The sequence below is a fragment of the Parus major genome, chromosome 5 (genome assembly GCF_001522545.3).
Source record: "Parus major isolate Abel chromosome 5, Parus_major1.1, whole genome shotgun sequence".
Taxonomy (NCBI): Eukaryota; Metazoa; Chordata; class Aves; order Passeriformes; family Paridae; genus Parus; species Parus major.
The window spans coordinates 12,414,037-12,434,572 of NC_031774.1; the positions used below are offsets into that span (position 1 = coordinate 12,414,037).

Here is a 20,536-nt window from a genome sequence, read left to right on the forward strand (position 1 = left end):
TTCTCTTACTGAATGTTTAATGAATTGCTTTGTAATGGCTGGAGGTAGAGAGGAGATCTTTCCAAAACCACATCTCAATGTTCTCCCTCAGTTAATGAATGTCAGCAAGTGGACTAGAAGAGAAATTTGATAGGTTTTTCTAGCCTTTCTTATAGAAGCATTTGTAACATGTTAGAGGCCACAGGCATAAAAGTGGAAAATTAATGTTTGTCTGTAGATTTTCAGGATGTAAGCTGGGCAATTTCAGCTTGTGGATTAGGCATACTTTAGGTTTCAAGTAGTGCTATAACAGCTTACTATGACTTGAATAAGATTTTAATATGAGCAATCTGATGTTGAGTATCATTACCCTGTTATACATTTCCAATTGTGATAGACCTGGTTGTAGAGTTAGTATTATGTGACTAGAGATGAACAAGCTATATGCATGAACATTTTATCCAGAAATTAGAGTATTTCTTATCTTTTCAAACCACCGCTGGAGGTTCAGAAATTTCTATACATGTCTGAGTGTCAGTGTTTTAACAATCTAACTTTTTAAAGTTCTGTGAGAATGATACACTTAAATGCTCAATGGTTTCCTACTTCTGATTTATGCTGTTGTTAGTCACCTGAGACAAATGGCATTGTTTTCAGTGCCTGACTCAATGACAATGCAACTTTGCCTTAAATTATCGGGGGGAAAAAAAAGGCAACTGGGAGTTCTCTCAGACCTCCTAGGTAATGAAAAGCTCTTACTTCTATCAGGTCCTCCACCCAAAAACCTCAACTGTACAGAAAAAACAATGAATCTGCCTGTGGCATACCACTGGTAGGGAAGAGATGGCAAATGGTAAGGGATAGTGCAGCAAGTCCTTCAGCAGCCCTAGATTAAACTGCTGCAGATTTCAGGGAGCTGCTGTAAAGATCTATAATTAGCATTGACACTTTATCAGGGCTGGAAGATGTCCCTGATATTGCCTTCCTCATTTGGTCAGTGGGTGCTGCATCAAAGCCTCCATTGAGGGGTTGAGCAATTTGGGCTTAAAGTGCAAATGCTTAATTGTGCACAAATATCCATGTTCATATGTAAATACACTCATAGAAATAAAAATGAAAATTAATATTTTCACAAATATTCATGAAGTTTGCATGAATATTTGTGAAAATAAACAAATGAAGGACTAAGTATGGTCAAACTCTATTGATCAGATTTCAAACAAAAACTTGCAAACATTGTTTCATATTATTGGCTCAAGTCTTTGAGATAAAAGAAGACAATTTCACTTGTTAGCATGCTTATTCTTTTGATTGAAGCAGAACAGTTAAGCCAGCAAGAAGTATTGTACAATTCCACAAACAGGCAGCTTAGTAAATATCCTTAAACAACAGGGAGTGTATTTGAATTTATCATACCAATTGATGCAGCCTAATGACACTTGAGAAATGGGAGACATTTTTAATTTTAGAAAGTAATGAAGTATCAGGGAAAGCAATCCAAATTTATCCTTGCTGTACTTTATCTGCTGCAGTAGAGAGTTATATTGGCAATGCATTTGGTATAGCAAATTTACTTAGAGGAATACACAGAGCCTGGAAAAAAATGGAAGTAACTTTTGTAGATGTCTCTGCTTGTATCTAAATGTGAAATAATATGCAAATGTATTCTGTAGTTCTCAGGACAATTGAGGAAGTGATATGATAGGATTGTGCAGCTGCCATTCTGACCCACAATTAAAATCAATGAATATATTCCTGTTCTAGCAAATTTATGCTTGAACAATAATTTTCAACCTATCTTCATTGTTTTGTGGAGAAGTATAATAAAAACACAGAATAAATTTCAGTATATATCTGTAAATTCTCTTGAGTATCTTGGGAATGTATTGTGTATAAGATCATTATGCTGTTACAGTCATCAGAAAGGCACTATCCTTTATGGTAAAACATCATCTTTTGGAAAAAAATCCTTGTTGGTTTGTGCAAATTTTTCAACACATCCCTGAGACATGTTCCAGTCTAATTCTGTTCCTTTTGAATTTTCAGCTGCTCCAAAATTTAAGGGAGAAGACCAAAATGGAGCAAAGTTTGTATCCTTTTCACATTAAATCCCACATGCAAGGGAAAAAACAGTGTATTTGGCATTTTTTTCTTGAGCTGGAAAGGCAAGAAGATAGAAGAAAGGGGACAACTACACATTATTACTATTATTATCATCATCACCATTGTAATTAACACTATTATTAATTTGGGCTAATACCTTAAGTTATACAACCTCTTCAATCAGCCCTGACAACAGAAATAAAAAATCATAACTGTGTTCAGCAAGAATACTGCTGAGCACAAGTAGTGGCCAAACCTCTAGCAGCCAATATTCAACTGTAAAAATAGGTCTTGATACCACAAGTTTGTGCTGATTTCTTACCTGAAAAGAGTATTTTGTTACCACATGCTCCTGGCATTCAACTGAAGGCGTGAAAAATTTTAAAAGTTCACCTAATATGGCAAGTTTCTATCCTCTGAAGTGTGTGTATGTGTGTATACATATGTATGCCTCTGTATACATGTGTATACAGTAATTAAAATAATAACATTTCATATTGGAAGCTTATGCCTAGGTATGTTCTCTTTTATTTTCTTATATATGTACATCACTATTGGGCTGGTCAAACATTTTTCTAAATTTATGGTCCAGTAAAATTTCTGTGATTTATAGTTTGCAAATTTGAATTTTTTTCACTTTGAATATTTTTCACTCAATTCATTTTGCTAATTTAATTAATAGAAAAAAGTAATTTAGATTTTATTTTAATCAGCTTCTGCATGACTTGAGGGACTATGAATTTCACTGTACATCTAAAGCATTTGAACTGAAATGCACAAACTACCAATTTTATAATGACAATTTTTGAAAGTAAAGTAATTGAGCAAGAGGTTTAAAAACAAAGGTCACATAGAAAATTCTTATATAGGTGTAAACTGGATCCATAAGCTGTCACCAAAGCTAAATTATCTGCAAATTTAGATGACCTACATATGCCAGAGATTTTGCACTGTATCTTTTTGTCTTTTCCCTGTCAGTTCCACAGTTTCAGTGAGCATGTATTTTTAATGTGCAAATTTCAAATACATTATTTGTATGTCTTTCTACACACAGCATACAAAGTAAATCTATAAAAAAAAAAATTTAGTAGGTGCATTGATAAGCATGAGTGTGACTACCTAGATGTAAATAGCATTTGAGCAAGAGCATGTGATCAATTAAAGGTCGTATCATACATTACATACAAAGTTAACAATTCATGAGCAGCTTTAATATTTCTATCTCTGGGGTTGGAGGAACAGACTTGACAAGATTTCATGCCCACAGCCTTCTGCACCTGGTTCCCATTACAAACCTGGCCCTAATAATGGGGCTGTGTTCTTCTGCAGGGGTTAACGTTAGCACTGGTATTTTCCTCCCATAACTCTTAGAACCTGAGCACTGATATTACGGTTGTGTTTGACCCCTCTGTGCATGAGAAGTTACAGCTCCCATCATCTTTCTCACTACATACATAGTGATCAGATAAAACATTTCTCTAAGTATGGGTACAATGTCTGAACTGTTTTTATTTCCTGGAATAGCTACAGAATAGTGATACATTACAGGCTCAGGGTTATTTCCAAAGTCAGATTAGCCCTGTTCCTTTTTAGTTTATAATTGAAACATTTCTGCTTAAAAGATGTGGTTGGAGACACAGGGTTGTTTTTTTCCCAAGATGCTCTGCTTTGAATTTAATTTCAAATTACATGCAAAGTTCTAGTTGCAAAGCATAAATCCATTGCAATACTTACCTCTGTCTGAGAGATATTAAAACCATTCAGTTATCCAAAAATACATCTAATTCCTGATCAGAACTTATAAATAAAAACAAAAATGACAATGCTCAGTTGCCCCTAAATACACTTAGAAAGCCAAAGCAAACACATGTGACATTCATACAAAAGCAGAAATCATTTACACCTTGAACTTCTTAAAAAAATAGCAGGGAATTCCCTGAAGGGATATGCTGCCTAGGAAGTCCAGTCATAGCACACACAATACACCCCGAAAAAATATGTTGCTTGGAATCATTACTATTTTCCCCAATTCATTGTTATAAATGCATATGGATGTCAGCCTTTATCTTATCTTGGCATGAAAATTCAAATATTGGAAGCAACAACATAAATAAACAGAATTTCTCCAGCTAAAAAACTAAATGTTTGAGGTCCAGCATGTTTTCCAGTTATAATAAAAGGGGGCAGTATTACATCAGCTGAAACTCTGGATTGTCCAAATTATCATTAAAAGAGCTGGAGAAAGATACAAGACTGCTGAATTTCACTGAAAATAGACTGTTACTATGTATGCAGCCATAAATCTGCTTGTCTGCCTTGGGGTAAAATTTTCAGACCTAGTTCAGTGGGACTTAGGCTCCTGCATTGCAGCCACTTCAAAAAATTTTTACTTCAGTGACTATTTTCCATTCAAAATTACTAAGGAGATATTACAATGGGTATAAAATGAAGACAAGTGTTTATGTAGCTAGGATAAGCCCTAAGCCTAAAAAGGAAATTGCAAAATTACTGCAGTTTCAAAAAATTCTGGAACAAACTGGTGTATTTTTCTTTTTTCTTTTTTTTTTTTTTTATAATATAGATTTTTCATATTAAAATACTGGTGTCCAAATATAGCTTTAGGAAATTAAGACCCAATGTAAAAAAAAAAAAAGCTATAGCTTACATTTATTATGTGCAGCCACAAGTAGATTACTAAATTGAGCAGATTCACAGTCAAGTATAAAGGACATTTGTTTTGTAAGAAATATGAGGACTGCTGGGATTTGTATTTGAAACTTTTCCCTATTCCAAGACGTTTAACTTAGACCTGTCACTTATCCGTTCTAAAATGATGGATCTGCAAAGAGGTTGTCTTTATGCAATGTGTCCTTCTACATCGCAGAAAGTCCCCAGGGAAAGGTTTGTCGGCTGAGCAGGATGACGTACTCAGGAAAAAACACTTTGCAGTGTCTCTTTGTAGAAATCAGAGTCTTCATTAGACAGATGGAATACACTCCCACTGAGTTGAATAAATTGCCTATATTCTTGCAAGAAAGTGAGACCACACTAACAGTTCCTCAAGTAAATCAATATCTTTCTTTTTTCCCTTTCTGTACAGTTCTAGATCTTTTATTATAGAATCTAAATACTTAAATTACATTATACTTAAGTGCAAGCTGTGAGGGGCAGGACCTTTCTTAAGTTACAGTGAGACCAGAACTTGCTACAATGACTGTGGAGACAATACCAATAGAAAAAGTAATAACTTTGCAAAACTAGTCATCTGCTGTTGTTACTGCTATCCTTTTTTTTCTTTTTTTTTTTTCCTAATTTTTAGGTACTCGCCCTTTAATTTTAAGTAGAGCAAAGGTTTAACCAATAGAAATAAGGGTCCAATTGAAAATGCTTAGAATTTATATCATGTCTCACTGCAGACTGAAATATAAGCATTGACTTCTTATTTACTAAGTATCGATAGTCTGTTAAAAGAAACTAAAGGGGGATAAAAGAAAATATAAGTTTTTCTTGAAAGAAAAAAGGAAATGAGAAGAGATCACTACCTACAAATCTAAGCCACATATTCATAAAGATTTATAAGAAATCCACAAGACCCTTATGACCAATTAATTCATGTTCTAAACTTTAAGAGTGGTCAGGACTCCTTTTAGTAAAAGGTAAAAGTGAATTGCATGCAGAATGAACTGGAAAAGTATTTGCTTAACTATGTGTTCCGGGTTTTTTAACAGAGTTGAGACTTGACTTGATACTTGTAACAAGGTGATTCTCTGTGATTGTCTGAGAAATCTGCAAATCCAGAACAGCGTGACTCCTGTCACTGAAGGTGTTCTGTCTCTGATGCTGAATGTACGGGCAGAAAAAAGCTGGCAAAAAACTGATGCCAGTATAATGCAGCATTGCTTGCCTTTAGGAAAAAAAACAGTACAATGCTGGAGCCATTGCAGGGCTGTAGGCAGCCAAAAGGAGATTATGCATGACTAGTGACTTTTCCTACAAAGACTTCCTGAAGTGTTTTTGTACAAGTTTGTACATGTGTGCAGGAGCTTCATAAACATGATGAAGTGTAACAGCTCCAGAGGAATTGTTACACTCTATTGTCTCAATAATCCACATACTTAACAGTCCCTAAATACAGCAGAGCGTAATACCTCCAAAGAGGTTGTTATGGCTTATCAAGTCAAATCCAACTGCCTAAATATGAGTTTGACCAATAGACTGTAATATCTCGAGGGGTAAATAATGCTTTTAAGAATGTACACATTTTGCATTCAAACTGTGGTTTATATTAGGGTAAATTACGTGGATTCAACTTGTGAAACTTTGATTTAGAGATAAGAAAGGACTAAAAGGCTCATTAGAAGAGGTGCTAAAGTACCATAATTCCCAGGAAATAGGCAATGACTCATGTCATTTATTTTGGGGTCTAATTCTGCTTTCCTGCTGCAAATACACAGTTGTCTGAAAATCTACAAAAGAGTAAGAATGGAATATAAACATAAAAATATTATATTAAATTCCGCTTACTCTCAGATCTCAATGAATATACTTCATGGTAAGTAAAATGTGGGGATACAAATATGTTGTTGTAATTGATTTTGTATTTATTCTATCTTGACTTCATATATTTCTCTCCAATCACAGTTCTACCTATATTTTTTATACAAAGATTTTCTGAAACATCTTTGTCAGCGTTTTCCTGCTCTGTGTACAAAAAAGATAGGATCTGATTATTTTTAAAATAATGTCAGTTACCTTATAAATTATATAACGTTTTCAGATCCATTTAAAATCTTAAAGCAAATCTTCTAGGCAATGACGGTAGTTTGAAATAATAAAATAAATACAAGTAGCCGAAGCAATGCAGATTTTAAGTACTCTTTTTTGTTGAAGGTGAACATGGCTTGACTGGAAAAATGTCACATGCTCTAAACAAAGATGAATTTTTGGTGTGATTTTACATTTGCTTCTATCACACGGTAAAAGCTCTGTGTATTATTTTCTTCATTTTCTTAATGTTCTCCCCTTTACACTGTTTCTGTTTACTCTGTAAAATGACTGACACCATTACTCTTCCCTTTCCTCAGTCAGACCACACTTGAATTTTCTGCTCCACCTCAGGAGCATTCAACTCTGTTATAATGATTTTTTTCCTCGTGTGCATTTTACTGGTTTAGGCTCAGTGTTAAACTTAGCTCACGTGCTGCTGAGTTTTGGATTTGTGACCAAAATAGTGTTGGATAACACAGGGATATTTCACCTATCGCCAAACAGGGTTTCTACAGCAAGACCTTCTCTGGTTTTGATGCTGCTCTGTCAGAGAGGAGGCTGGGGGTGTGCCAAGCACTGAGAGGGGGACAGAGCCAGGTCAACTGACCCCAGCTCACCCGAACTGACCAAAGGGATATTCCACACCATATGACATCAGACTCAGCAACAAAATCTGGTGGAAGAACGAGGAAAGGGAAATGCTTGGAGTTTTGGCATTTGTCTCCCCATGTAACTTAGTCATGCTGAAGCCCTGCTTTCCTGGGAATGGCTAAACATTTGCCTGGCAATGGGCAGTAGTCAATTAATTCCCTGCTTTACTTTACTTACATTCACAGCTTTTGCTATACTTATTAAACTGTACTAATCAGCCCACAACTTTTCTAATTTTACCCTTCTGACCCTCGTCCCCATCCCGCTGATGGGAGTGAGCGAGCGGCTGCGTGGTTCTTACCTGCCTATCCTAACTCACACAAACTCAAATAGCTCCACAGGATGCTATCATGTCAGAAGTATAAGCTAACCTTAATGCTTTGGCAAATGACAAAGTTGGACAGTCCCAGAATGCTTTTGTTTTGGCCCTTCTTATGAGTGAATCTCTGTGAGCACTTTGAAAGCTTTGTAGATTTATTTTTTTTTGAACAGCAGAATATGAACACAAGCAATTTTCAATTCTGTGTCTGTAACCAAATACAAAGCTTTCTGAGATTTAAATGACACATTTTCAAAAAGGCCTAAGCCCAGGCTTTGAAGTTATGTACATAATTTTGCGAGCGCAATCATTTGCACAACAAACTATTACCAACTATCTGAACTTGAAGACCAGTAACTGACCAGAACTCAATAGCTTTTTTAAACCAGCTGCAGGCAATTAATTTGCCATCTTTTTCTGGTGCCAGCTTCCAGCTACTCATTTCTGCAAGTCTAATTACCTGAAGCCAATTTCTGAAAATTTGGTCCTGAAAACACAGGGTTCTGATTCTTCAAAAGAAACCAATCCAAAATTGCAACTGTTATCAAAGCTTCACTGGAATCATGACAGAAACTATACATAGTTTTCTTGGCATACAATTATTTCAAAATTATGTTTCTCCAATTGAAGTGATCTAGGATTCCTGCTCCCCCACCTCCATTTTGATCATCCTGTCCATCATTTTTAGAGTAAAAGAAGTATATAATAATGTAAAAATTGAGAGGCAGAGGGTGAAGGAAAAAAGAAGAGTGTTCTAGAATTCTGTTTGTGCAAAAGATGCGTCTGGTTTTAATGTATTTTATACTTGCTATAAAGTATAAATACATTTTCTTAGTATTCATGACAAAATTAATAGTTTTATTTTCTTTAGGATATAGGTGGGGATATACCGTCATTGAAAATTACTGATTCATATCCCATTCTTGTGCAACCCTGTCTTTCCTCACATCTATGGGGTGAGGGTAACAGACCAGCACACCAAAGGTAAAACCAAAGTACATACTACAAGCTTTTCCTGCCTTAATGGTTCTGTAATGCCTGCTGCAATAAATAAACCCACCAGGATTACATAGGGTCACAAAGAGACTTAACAACAGATTTCCCTGCTGCTGTTTTATTCTTTAGTTTTAAAAGTTGCTAGTGCTACCATCTCCTCACAAAAGATGGCCTTTGAGAATGGTGTTGTTTGTATCTCTAAAGAGTTCTGATTCACTCTGCTATATTTGTAAGTAAAATAAATTTTTTTTGCTCAGAGTGCCTGATGCATAACCTCGATCTGGAAGCTGTGCATCAGTCTATGTATTGCTAGTAACCAGCACAAAATAGAAATTTCAGATTATTCACTGAAATATTTACTGACTCTGCTTTAAAGGGTGAAAGATGAAATAGGAACTTGTTATATCGAATACAAGACATAAACATGATACTGAAAATATGCAGGGAAGAGACTCAATAAGTAAGTGAATGCCATTTTTATACTTATTTTTCAAAGTGAAATCAAATGTTAAGAATTCTTTTAATAGCCCTTATAGTATATTAGATATTTTTTAAATGTCAAGCCACTGAAACCCATAAAATAAATTTTAAAATAAGCATAATTTTATAAACTCTTAATACTGATCATGTACGTGACATTTTTTATTTTTGCAACCCGGGCTTTAGTATCCTGCCTCTTGATTGCTTAAGACAAACACTGCCTTTACAATTAGACTGTTTGAATACAGCCTGCTTGAACAGTTATTAACTTCTATACTTCTAATAATATCAACTTGTATTAAATGAGGTTTTCAATTATGATTTTTAAACTAATACTACCAGATGCATATATTTATATTATTTATATTATTTCTATTATTCATATTATTAATATTATTTATATTTATATTACATATATCTATTAGACATAACATATATTTATTAGTCTGACTTGGAAAAGCATTGTTTATCCTGTATGGCAACATTTTAACCAATCTTTTTTACTAGACACTACTTGTTTTGAGTACTGCAAAGAAACTATCAAGCAAAAATATAAAATGTAATTAAAAGGTGCATATCAATCTTTAATGGGTCTGTTTATAACATTTCTTTGTATTTTGGTGCCTTTCTACAAAACACTCACCCAAGCATTCCCTAGTGGGCTGAGAAAAGTTCAGAGTAATATCAAATTCATATTTAAGTTACAGTTAATATTCTGCTGAGTCTTACACTCAACCTGGACTCAAAACTCCTGTTAGTCTTTGGGCTACAGTATAATCTTCCCTCCCTTACACAAGAAAAAAAAGGAACCTACCCTACCTCTGGTATAGAAATCACAGAATTTTTGGAATTGGAATGACCTGTTGTTCTGGAGTGTTTTAACAAATAGTCTAAACACTAGTTGCTGTATAGGCTAATTAATGTGTCCGTTTTCTTTCCATTCATTATTAAATTGCACAATAACTGTTCTATTTGCCAAAGCTTTAGTGATAACTGAGATAATGCTTTTCCCTCTCTAGCTGACTGGAATAAGTATTGTGGTCTCTAACTGATTTTGTGTTAGCAGTGAATAATAACTTGTATTTTTTGCAGCCTGTGGCACCTCTAGGGAAGCGAACAGAGAAGCATTCTCCATCCAAAGGGCCGCCTTTTACCTCAGCCAGTTACCAGATCCTCTTCTCTCTTGCCCAGGTGTACATGCAGAGACCTGCTGCTGGAGCAGATCCTGAAGATGTCAGAAATATCACAGAATGGGACAACACAGATTCAGGGGATTTTCCAAGAGTCTTCCTTGTCCTCTGACTGGTCCTTAAAGCAAGTGTGGTAGACACTGTTCCTTACCTTTCATAGATGATCCCAGGCTGCTATTTTGTAAACTGGATCATGTCCTGCTCAGTGCAGTGCTGGTCCCGTTATCCCAACACCTTCTCTCATTTACCCTTTTACTCTAGTGTGCCACCTCATTTCAGTGATTCAACAAAGAATGTCTTATCTCTAATTTCCCACTGCAACTGAGAACCAAATGCGACTGTTTTGAGCCTAAGTACTTTGTTGCGCCTAAACCACAGATTCAAGCACATACAATTCATACACTGGCATTGCAATACTCAACCATGCTAGTACAGAAGTGGCCTTTTAGTCATATTTATCAATCCAGTCATTCTCAAAAGCACAATTCAGAATCTAGGGACCATGAACAACGGAAGCTTCAACCAACCCCTCTTCCATGTTTCTATGTCCATGCTTACAGCTTCATCACATGTGTGCACAGGACTGTGGGTGTGAATGCTGTCATGTAAACCTAGAGAAGTTTGCAGCACAGCACTGAGAAGAGACAAGCTGTATTTAACATATAAAGCAGAGATGTCTAAAAGCTCTAAAAAGAAATTTCATTTAAAAATAAGAAGCTATTCTGCAGGGAAGAGAAGAGTGAGTGACAGACTGTGGGGACATGGGAGACATTACCTTTTCATTCCTGCAGTTGTTTAGACCCATGTTATTCATGGAGGGTAATTTTCCATCAACACCATGAGGCTGCTGTTGCTGCTGCTGTTCCCTTTGGATTTGCTCTCTCATTTTTCGAGCCTCCTGAATGGCTTTCATAACTGTATCCTGGTCCCCAAATAGGGCAGGTGAATTAAGACTGGAAAGGATATCTATAAACAGAGAACATAATTTATTTGGGTAATTATCCAAATTGGAATCCAAGGTAAGAACTCTGCTCTCACACTCCTAGAGCTGCACCCAACCAACATCTGCAGAAGAAGGAAGAGTGGCAATTCTTTGCTTTTTGAAGACTAAATTACTCCACTGAACTGATTGAGAGACTCATGCACTTCTTTTGCATGAAACACAACAAATGAGGTCTTGGGATAGCCTGATAAGGACCTGAACATACTCATGGACTCAAATTTAAATATATGTTTAAGACATCAGTATTCTGAAGCTTAAACTGGAAACATTTTGATGTATTAAAAATAATTAATGAAAAGAACAAAGGAAAACAAATCTCATTTACTAGGCCATTAAACTCCATGTCAGTTCTTAAAACTTCTTTATAGAGAGAACCATCACTCTAGACATTTGGATTTCCTTTTCAGAAAGAGCACTTGCATTTACTTTTGGGGGGCAAAGGCCATTATGACCATAATATGAGTATAAATCTCTAAGTCAGTAGAGAAAAAAAAACATTTTTCGTTCTATTGCTCTGAACAGGAAGAAACTATTAAACAAGCATCAAACTCAGGTAAGCATTCCTGTTGCATCTTACAATGATTCATGAAGATGAGTACCCAGATACAGTTTTAGATTTGAGAGAAAAAGGCAGAAATTATTTTGTGACTGTTTCATTTTTGTTGCTGTGGTAAAACTGTGATCCACCTGCTCCTACATGGAAGCATTCTCTATACTGCACATAGATAAATTGGTGCACATAGACCCTAGCTTGGGAATTTTGAGCAATCATTGTTTGTGTGTGACCTGTGCATCTGTCTAACCAGCAGATGTCTTTTACAAAAGCTCTGAAGTTACTAGATTTGAGTACTTATTAACAGTCTACTACTAAACAGAAAAAAAAAAAAAGGAAAAGTAAAAAGAGCCACCAAAACCAAAATCCAAAACAACTACCAAAAAACCCAAACAGGCTAAGATTTAGAACTACCAATCAAAGATAATTTTTATATTCTTTTCATTTCAGTGAAGTTCAGCTGAGTACAATACCACAAATTCACCTCAAAGGACCCTAAACTATTTTAAAATAAAAATTATTAGGGGTTTCTCACACTTCATACAGGGAACCAAATGCTATTTATTAATTCAATACTATGGCCTAAGTAAGAAGGGATGTAGACTGTGATGTTTTTATCCCAGCCCATCAAGGTGTGGGATTGGTGATCTTTTCTATCTGAATGAGTCATCCCTCTTCAAAATAAAAATAATGTATTACAAGAAAATCATTGCTCTTGCTGAGGAAAATTTGCGATGTTCTGGACCATTTCAGCCACCAACTTCCTTTCTGGACCCTAAAGAAATTTGGAACCATATTTGCATAATTTTTAAAAAGCTTTAGATTCATAATCATCTACATTTATTTTGAAATGCAGCAAAAGCTCCTACAGGGCTTGCTGATTTTTGGTAATGTCTTCCTGCCTTTCTTTATACTTAAGGATTGAGACAAAATTTTTTATGACTTTACATGAAAAATATTTACACCCTAGGCACTATTTGTGTTCTGTGTTCCTTTCTCTTGAGTGGTCTATGACTTCAGATTGATATTTCACTTTCTAATACAAGATGGTGCAGTGAGAGTTGCAAATAAATTGACAGGTAGAGTATCTAGATAGTTACAGAAAATATCTTTCAGAGATCATGATGTTCCCAAGTGTTTGGGAATGGAAAAAACCCATAATTTTTATATATTTAATATATGTATTTAACATATGTATTCATTATTCACAAGTGTTTCTATATATTTTACAAGTACACTTGAGTTACAGATTGTGAATAAGTGGTCTGTAGTAAGTATTTAGTCACTGTTAAAATTTACTATTTGAACTTTAGGGCTGATCATCTACATTTTGCAGCTCTTGATTCTGTTTCTTGACTGGTTAAAGTAGTCTTCATACATAGTTTTCAGACCAATTTTGATTCAGCACTTAATAAGCTTAAAGAATCTTGAACACAGGTCAAAAATTCCCTACTTGTAACCATATGAATCAACAAAATCCTGTCAGATGGCTGAACAAATAATAAAAATACGATCAAATAATATAAACTGATCAAATAATAGCATAAGCTGGCCAGACGTAAGCCTTTCCATCTTTATTAAGAAGAAGAAAAAAAAAATCTGTTTGGTATCTTGTGTGGCTCTCTGTGCATGCAAAGAGAGTTTTTTATTTTTTTGATCCAGAAGTCAAAATTTAAAAGTTAACTTTGTGTGTATATACCCAGTAAATGCCTTTAGGAGAGATATTCACACAAACCTGTTTTACAGGTTTTATATATCTATCATTATTTACTTATCTGTGTGTATTTGTATGTATATCCTATACAATGTATCTTTCCTGTGTTTGTCACACACTGATACATCTCTTTGGATATTCTTATAAAACTTAAAATCAATCATTCTTTGAAAAGCTTCACTATATATAATTTTTTCCATTTTAAACTGAAATGTACGCCCAAGTATCTGCTTAATCCAGAACTAAGCGTGTTCACGCTGGAATTCCCTGCAGAAGACGTGCCTATTTTCTCCTTTCCCCAGGACAGATTAGTTACCTAAAGAGGATCCTCTTCCCAGAGACCCACTGAGCGGGCTGGGGATGCCACTCTTGTTTGACACCGTCACTGGACTGCTTTTGCTGGCTGGGAAGAGATTCTGTGTTGGAGATGTTGGGGATTTGACAGGTTCAGCTGTTTTGGGTCGGGCTGAGAGATTCAGTGGCTGAGCTGCTTCATCCTGCAGGAGTTTAATGTAAATAACTATTAGGAAAAGACAAATGAATGCATCATTTTGCAAGCAGCAGTTACTTTACATCTCGAAGACAATATCACATTCCACAGCAATAATAACAAAAGAAGCTAATTATCTGCCTCCTTTAAGATTCATCGAAAGGAAACCTCATTAATTTCTCTGTGTTATGCTTCTTATTTACATTAACTATGTGACTGGATCATTCTTTTTGCCAAATTAAAATTTGAATTAGCTCACATTACAGCTTAATTTCCTAATGTGTTTTCAGAGATCTAAATTAACCTAGGGCATTTACAAAGAATTATTTAAAATTTCCAGCAGCTCAGTAATGCTTTTGCACTGGTTCAATTTGAAAAGTTCCTGGCACTATAAAAATAAGTTATGTAGCTTATTTTTAAATGTATTAGAAACTAAGGCATCAGAAGCACTACTATGAAAGAATAATTCACAGCTCTTTGGGCCACATTTAGAGCTGCTGCTAGCTTATATATTCCATGCATCTGATGCAGAGTGCATGTTTTGTTTAGTGAAATAATCTATGCTGGTCCCACATAATAGGAGATAAGAATTTCACTGAATTCAAATTACTGTACTTATTTATTTACTTATTACTTTACTTATTTGCTTATTACTTTACTTTATTAGTGACTACTACCACATGCATTTAAAAATATATTTTATTTTCTACTATTTAATTTTGTTAACTTTCAAATGTCAAGTTTTTGACAGATTTATGCAAAATCAAATCTATTTTCCACATAACTGCTACTCTGCTCCTTGTTTGATACTTCTGTATTATTCCTGTATTCTGCACTTATTTCTGCTGCATTTAACCTCTAGTATATCTGTATGTTTCATTTGCATTAAGACAAGGAACTTTTTAAGGGTTTGTAAATCTAGTCCCAGCACCTTTCTATGATTTGATAATTTCATTATCAACCATAGAAGAAACTCTGACATGTGTCTTCTTTCTGTGCTGTAGAATAGGTCCATCTAAAAATATCTCAACTTTTTGAAGACTTATTCAAGCAATTAATTTCTTTGATAATTACAAACATTTCCCATTGTTCTTCTTCCCATTCTTTGAGCTTGTTCCTTCTACTTAGTACATTAAGCAAGACAGAGCACTTGGAAAACTGTGAAATGGTGATTTTCTGTCATTAAAGTGCCCAGTAAGACAGATCTCTTGTTTAAAATATGCCCAGAGCAGAATTATGCTGGATATAAGAGATTGTTCATATTTTAAAACTCTGCACTGATCACTTCGAAGCTTAGAATTATGTAAAAATTCAATAATACATCACATTAACTCATCTTTTCCTTTCTCCTTACTGTCAAGCAAAGTACATCTGGTCACACACAATGCATTAAACAGGAAAACATAACAAACAGGTATTTATAATGCCACTATATCACCGGCTTTAAATTTTTCCCATAAAACTGCATGACATTTCAATTCTTCCTTGCCTCAGAGTGTGTAAAAATGTCCGCACCCTTTCAGGGTCTAGGTGAGAGCTGAAGCTCAAAGGTATTAGGGACAGAGTCCATTTTGGTGCTTTGTGGCCATAATTATATGTGACCTCTTTTCCTTGCACAAAGACAAAATGGCTTCCATGAACTTTTCCAAGAGTTCAGAGCCTCATCTAGACCATGAAGTTGGCTAGGTAGTGTGGACATATGCACATACAAATCTATGCTACAGTGTTCAGTTTTTAAATAGTTTTCCATCTAGTACTGCTACAATTGTGAAAGAATGCTAAACACTGCCAGAACTTGTTTGCTTGTATTATATGGACAATATTGTCACTTCTGCAAGGCAACCAAAAAACTGGAAAACATTCTGGCCACTGACTTAAGGTAAACATATCATTACTTTTTGAAACATCTGTCTACCATAAAAGAATTCCATTCGTTCAATAAATAATGCATGTAGTTTATACAAACTGGCTAAAACCAAAGAAGATATAGAGGATTTGTTAAGCACTGCATGACCATCAAAATTGTCATGTTTTGTCACGGCTAACAAAGACAACAATCTGCAGAGACTGAATATATGTACTACTTTCATACTAATAATTTCTTCATTAGATATTGGTATTTGTCCACACAAAGCGCTTGTAGTTTACCTTTAATATTCTGAATGCAGTAGTGTGCTTAATAAAAATAATCATAAGACTTCAGTTTTATTAACATATACTTTAGTCCATTCAAGTTACATTATGTAGTGAAACCCTCAAGAATTTCCATGTGGTCAATTTTTAATAGGACTCAGCTGGCCACAAACCTGGACCAGTATTGGCCTTGGTTCAAGAAGATATGTGCTTGAATTTAACCAGGGAAAATTTGACTCGTACAGTAAAGGTTTGGTTTGGTTTGGTGTAGGTTCATTTGGCTCACTCACTCCCAGAATTACTTTTTCACATTAAAGTAGTCAGTAGTATATTCCCAATGCCATAAATCACTGCTGTTAGGTATCACTATACTATGGCAACTTTGCTGGAACAGTTGGGCTTTGCTTTTGGTGGCTTCTGTATTGACCATAGCAAACTCCGCATAAGCAGTAAATTTCCCTGGCTGCTCTCAAAGCTGGCGTTGGATTACAAGAGGTAAAATATTAGACTAATACACATCTACAGCTAAGTAAAGTGAATGCTCTGCTAAATAAATGTTAGATCTGGCCATAATGGAATAGTTTTTATTTATTAGTACTCTCAGCCTGGCAAAAAAGTGTCATAGAAATTTATCTGCCCAGGCAGAAATATCTACTCACCCACACTTTACCATGATGATTGATGATAATGAAAAAACAAATGATATTTTACTCTCATGTCAAAAAATGTAAGAGAAAAAAAAAAAGAAACCACCATCTCAAGTGACTAAAATCTTCTCAGGCTGGGTTGAAGCTAAGCAATGTTTGCCAGTAAGGTGTTTGCAGCCAGCAAAAAAAACCCCAATACAACCTCTCTTTCTCTCCCTACAAAGTCACTAGATGCCACCTTTAGATTATTTCTTATTGTTCAGCATTTATATCTCTATCTTTCATGTGGGTAAAACATCTGAATGTTGATTTTGTTTGGTGTTTGGTTTTTTGTTTTGTTTTGGGGTTTTTTTGGGGTTTTTTTGGTTTGGAGTAAATTGGTCCTGAGCATGTTTTTCGTTCTCATCCACTCCGAGAGAACACAGCAGGGGAAGGCAGGCAGTCCCACTCAAAGGCTGCTCCACGGGTTTCACAGCGCTCATCCCAGGCTCCTGGCAAATGCCATGTTGTAGCTGCCTGGTTCCAAGCTAGTGAGAATAAGCAGGCACAAGCACTCGGCAATGGCGCAAAACCAGCGAGGAGCAGCGCGGTTGTCAGCAGCTGTGTGAAATCAGCAAAAGTCAAATCAATCTGCAGCGACACAATGTTTTCCCCAGAGCCCTGTATTACATATTATTTTTAAAGGAGGCTTTTCCAAAATTGTAGAATTAAGTACAGCTAGAGATTTGTGAAATAATTAGAAGCTCTACAGTCTCTCTCTTACCCTAACAATATAAGCCAGCAGCATATTTCAAGGTACTCAAGAGCACAACGTGAAACAATTCATGAAATGGATGCCATTTATGCGTGTTACCAGATTACAAACTGAAATCTTGAAAATATCACATTTTACTGATGAATCTGTTGTGCTGCCTCTGGTAGGAAGAGGGACGCCTGGTGTTTTTGGAAACAAGTGAATGCTTTCTCTTCCCTTTTCTATACTGATAATACAGCACTAAAATGGAACTTCTTGTTTGAATATTGAAGAACTGTACCGTGGTTCAACTTCCAACTGTAAAACAGTTACAGACATCATTGATTTTACTGTCCTTCTCAAACACCAGCTTTTTTCTTTACAAAAAATACCTTAACTTGAGTTACCGGGCTGGTCCCTCTCTTCTCATTTTTCATCCCAGTGGGTGAAAGTGCCCCTGTTGTATTTGGTGGCTGTGGAGTAGATGGCATTTTGGCTCCAGGAGAAACTTGCATGCTTGCCAGCTGAGCTGCATACAGTTGCTGGAAGACAAGAAGATATACATATATTCCTGCAATATTCCTAAAGAAAGCTGTAAATGTACTTTTTTTTTTCCCCCACTGGTATTTCTTCTCATAAAGGATCTTTTTCAGCTCTTGTTTGTGGCTTCACTTTCTGTTATTTGCAAAAAAGAGAAAAAAACAGTTGGGAAAACTCCCAAACAACAATATCTTTTTTCTTCATTTGACTTTTGCTGATTTTTCTTGTTTTCTTTTTTTTTCCCTCTTTCTAATGGTGGTCATGCTGTTGAGCAAAAAATTATACTGTGCCTGAATATTAAAAACAAAACTGGTAAAATTATAAGGCTTTTTATGAAAAGGAGGTATAAGCCCCTGTCAGAAACACTATTAATCCAGGTCTTTCTGTTCTTCGCAAAAAATTAACCACTAATTCCAGAAGCTTTACTGGGAGCTGCCACAAGAATAGCTTCCTACCAAAAGACAAAGTTCAAATAGCCAACAAGGTATATCTCAATTTCTCTGTACAGGGATATATCTTCTATAAATGCTAATAATGAATTAAAGTTCCTGTAAATAGTGGTGAAAGTACACTAATAACTCTAGTGGAACTTTTCAAAAAGTTTAAGTGAAACATAGACTTTTATATTAAAATAAACAATCCCAACCAGTAAAAAGTGTTTACTGAACAAAATCAATTTGGTTCAATTTCTTTCCAGTCACCAAACTTAAGCCCTCACCTTGAATTAGTATCATGAATAATTCTTCTGCCATGAACAGGGAAGATCCTAATCCCTCTTCTACACATAGATCTACATAAACTTAGCCATATTAGTGAGAAAAAAAGCCAGGTGGTTTGTATGTAATTTCCAACATTATTATCATTCAGATAGACAAATAAAAAAAAAAATTACAGTAATCGAACGCAGACCTTTCAGCACATGTAATTAAATGAAAGCTTAATAAAGAATAATTTGCAAGAGCCAGATGTGCTTATGTCATAATTGTTGCTTTCTTTGGAACAATTTTTCTAGTATAACAAGCCCCCACAGAAATGAAAGTTACACAATACTGTAAGTTCAGTGACTTCGTGGTGAGACAAATGCAGGAGGGAGAAGCAGAGTCACAGCTCAGGGTGACAAATAAAAAGTGTTTTTTGTTTGTTTGTTTCCACCCCTTTTTGGTACCACACGGGAACTGCAAAAGGACCACAGTTTGATGTTTAGAAATTAGTGGTGTTTAAATAGTTTGGCTAAGGTACCAGGTTTTTTCCTATTCTAGAAGGAAAAGATTGAAAATAGAAAAAAATTTCCAGCTATTGGTGATGTCCTGGACAATGAAAATGAAGCCTTTCATATAACAGTAGGTGTTTTTTTCTCCCCCACTAATGCGATCTTATCCCTTCTAGAATATTCTTGAGGTCAACCTTTGCTTGCTTAATAGGATGATCTACTTAGAGTAAAAAGCACATTTCACAAACTTTTGAAATCCTGTACATTCTCAGATCTGGAATACTCAGGCACTGCACTATGAAAAAGATAACACAATAAACTTGAATGCAATTTAAAGACAAAATCCAACTATTATAAGTGTTTTCTCAGTATTCTGTGGTTTGTCTATAAATACTTTTCCTTTTTTTTTTTTTAATAAATTTAACTTATTCTTCAACTATCTGAAGAACATTACTTATACTTTACTAAAAGAAGACTGAAACTTTTGTGCTTGGTGTGTTGAACTTTCAAGAGTGTGAAAGAAATGTGTAAAAATCAACTTGTGTAAAAATCAACTCAATTTTATCAACTAAAGTTCAAAAGAATTTCCTTCTCAGGTAAGCCATTAGGGCACAAAAATACAGGGTATAAGTTATTCTTTCTACAATATTCCATTTTTTATAGAAGATAAAACTTGATTGTCAATTGTGGCAATTAAAATAGTGTGCTGGGTTGACTTAGGCTGCCTGACAGTTGTCCAGTCAGTCAGTCTATTCTTTCCCCACTTCAGCAGGATAGGGGAGAAAATAAGATGGAAAAGCTCGTGGGTCAAAAATCATAAAGACAGGGAGATCTCTTACGTGTTACCATCACAGTAAAAAAAAAAAAAAAAAAAAAAAAAGAACCCACAAAAAACCCCACAATTTAGCTTGGGAAGAATTTATTCTAATTTACAGTAGAGCTGCCTGGCAAGAAACAGAGATAAATACTAAAGACCTATCCCTACCATTTCCCCTCGAAAATTTCTTGAAGAGATATTTCAAGATCAA

At 35.3% G+C, this 20,536-nt stretch overlaps 1 protein-coding gene across 18 annotated transcripts in view; it reads right to left on the reverse strand.

Annotated features, from left to right (window-relative positions):
• SOX6 (SRY-box transcription factor 6) overlaps positions 1-20,536 on the reverse strand; it is a 368,642-nt gene that overhangs the window by 50,325 nt on the left and 297,781 nt on the right. For 17 of the 18 annotated variants that reach the window (XM_015629858.2, XM_015629859.2, XM_033515151.1 and 14 more), the window contains 3 exons: positions 18,151-18,300; positions 14,072-14,252; positions 11,261-11,451 (listed from right to left, as the gene is read on the reverse strand). In XM_015629858.2, the coding sequence (XP_015485344.1) occupies positions 11,261-11,451; positions 14,072-14,252; positions 18,151-18,300 (522 nt within the window). The remainder of the gene's footprint in view (positions 1-11,260; positions 11,452-14,071; positions 14,253-18,150; positions 18,301-20,536) is intronic. The other variant, XM_015629865.3, reaches the window with a different exon arrangement.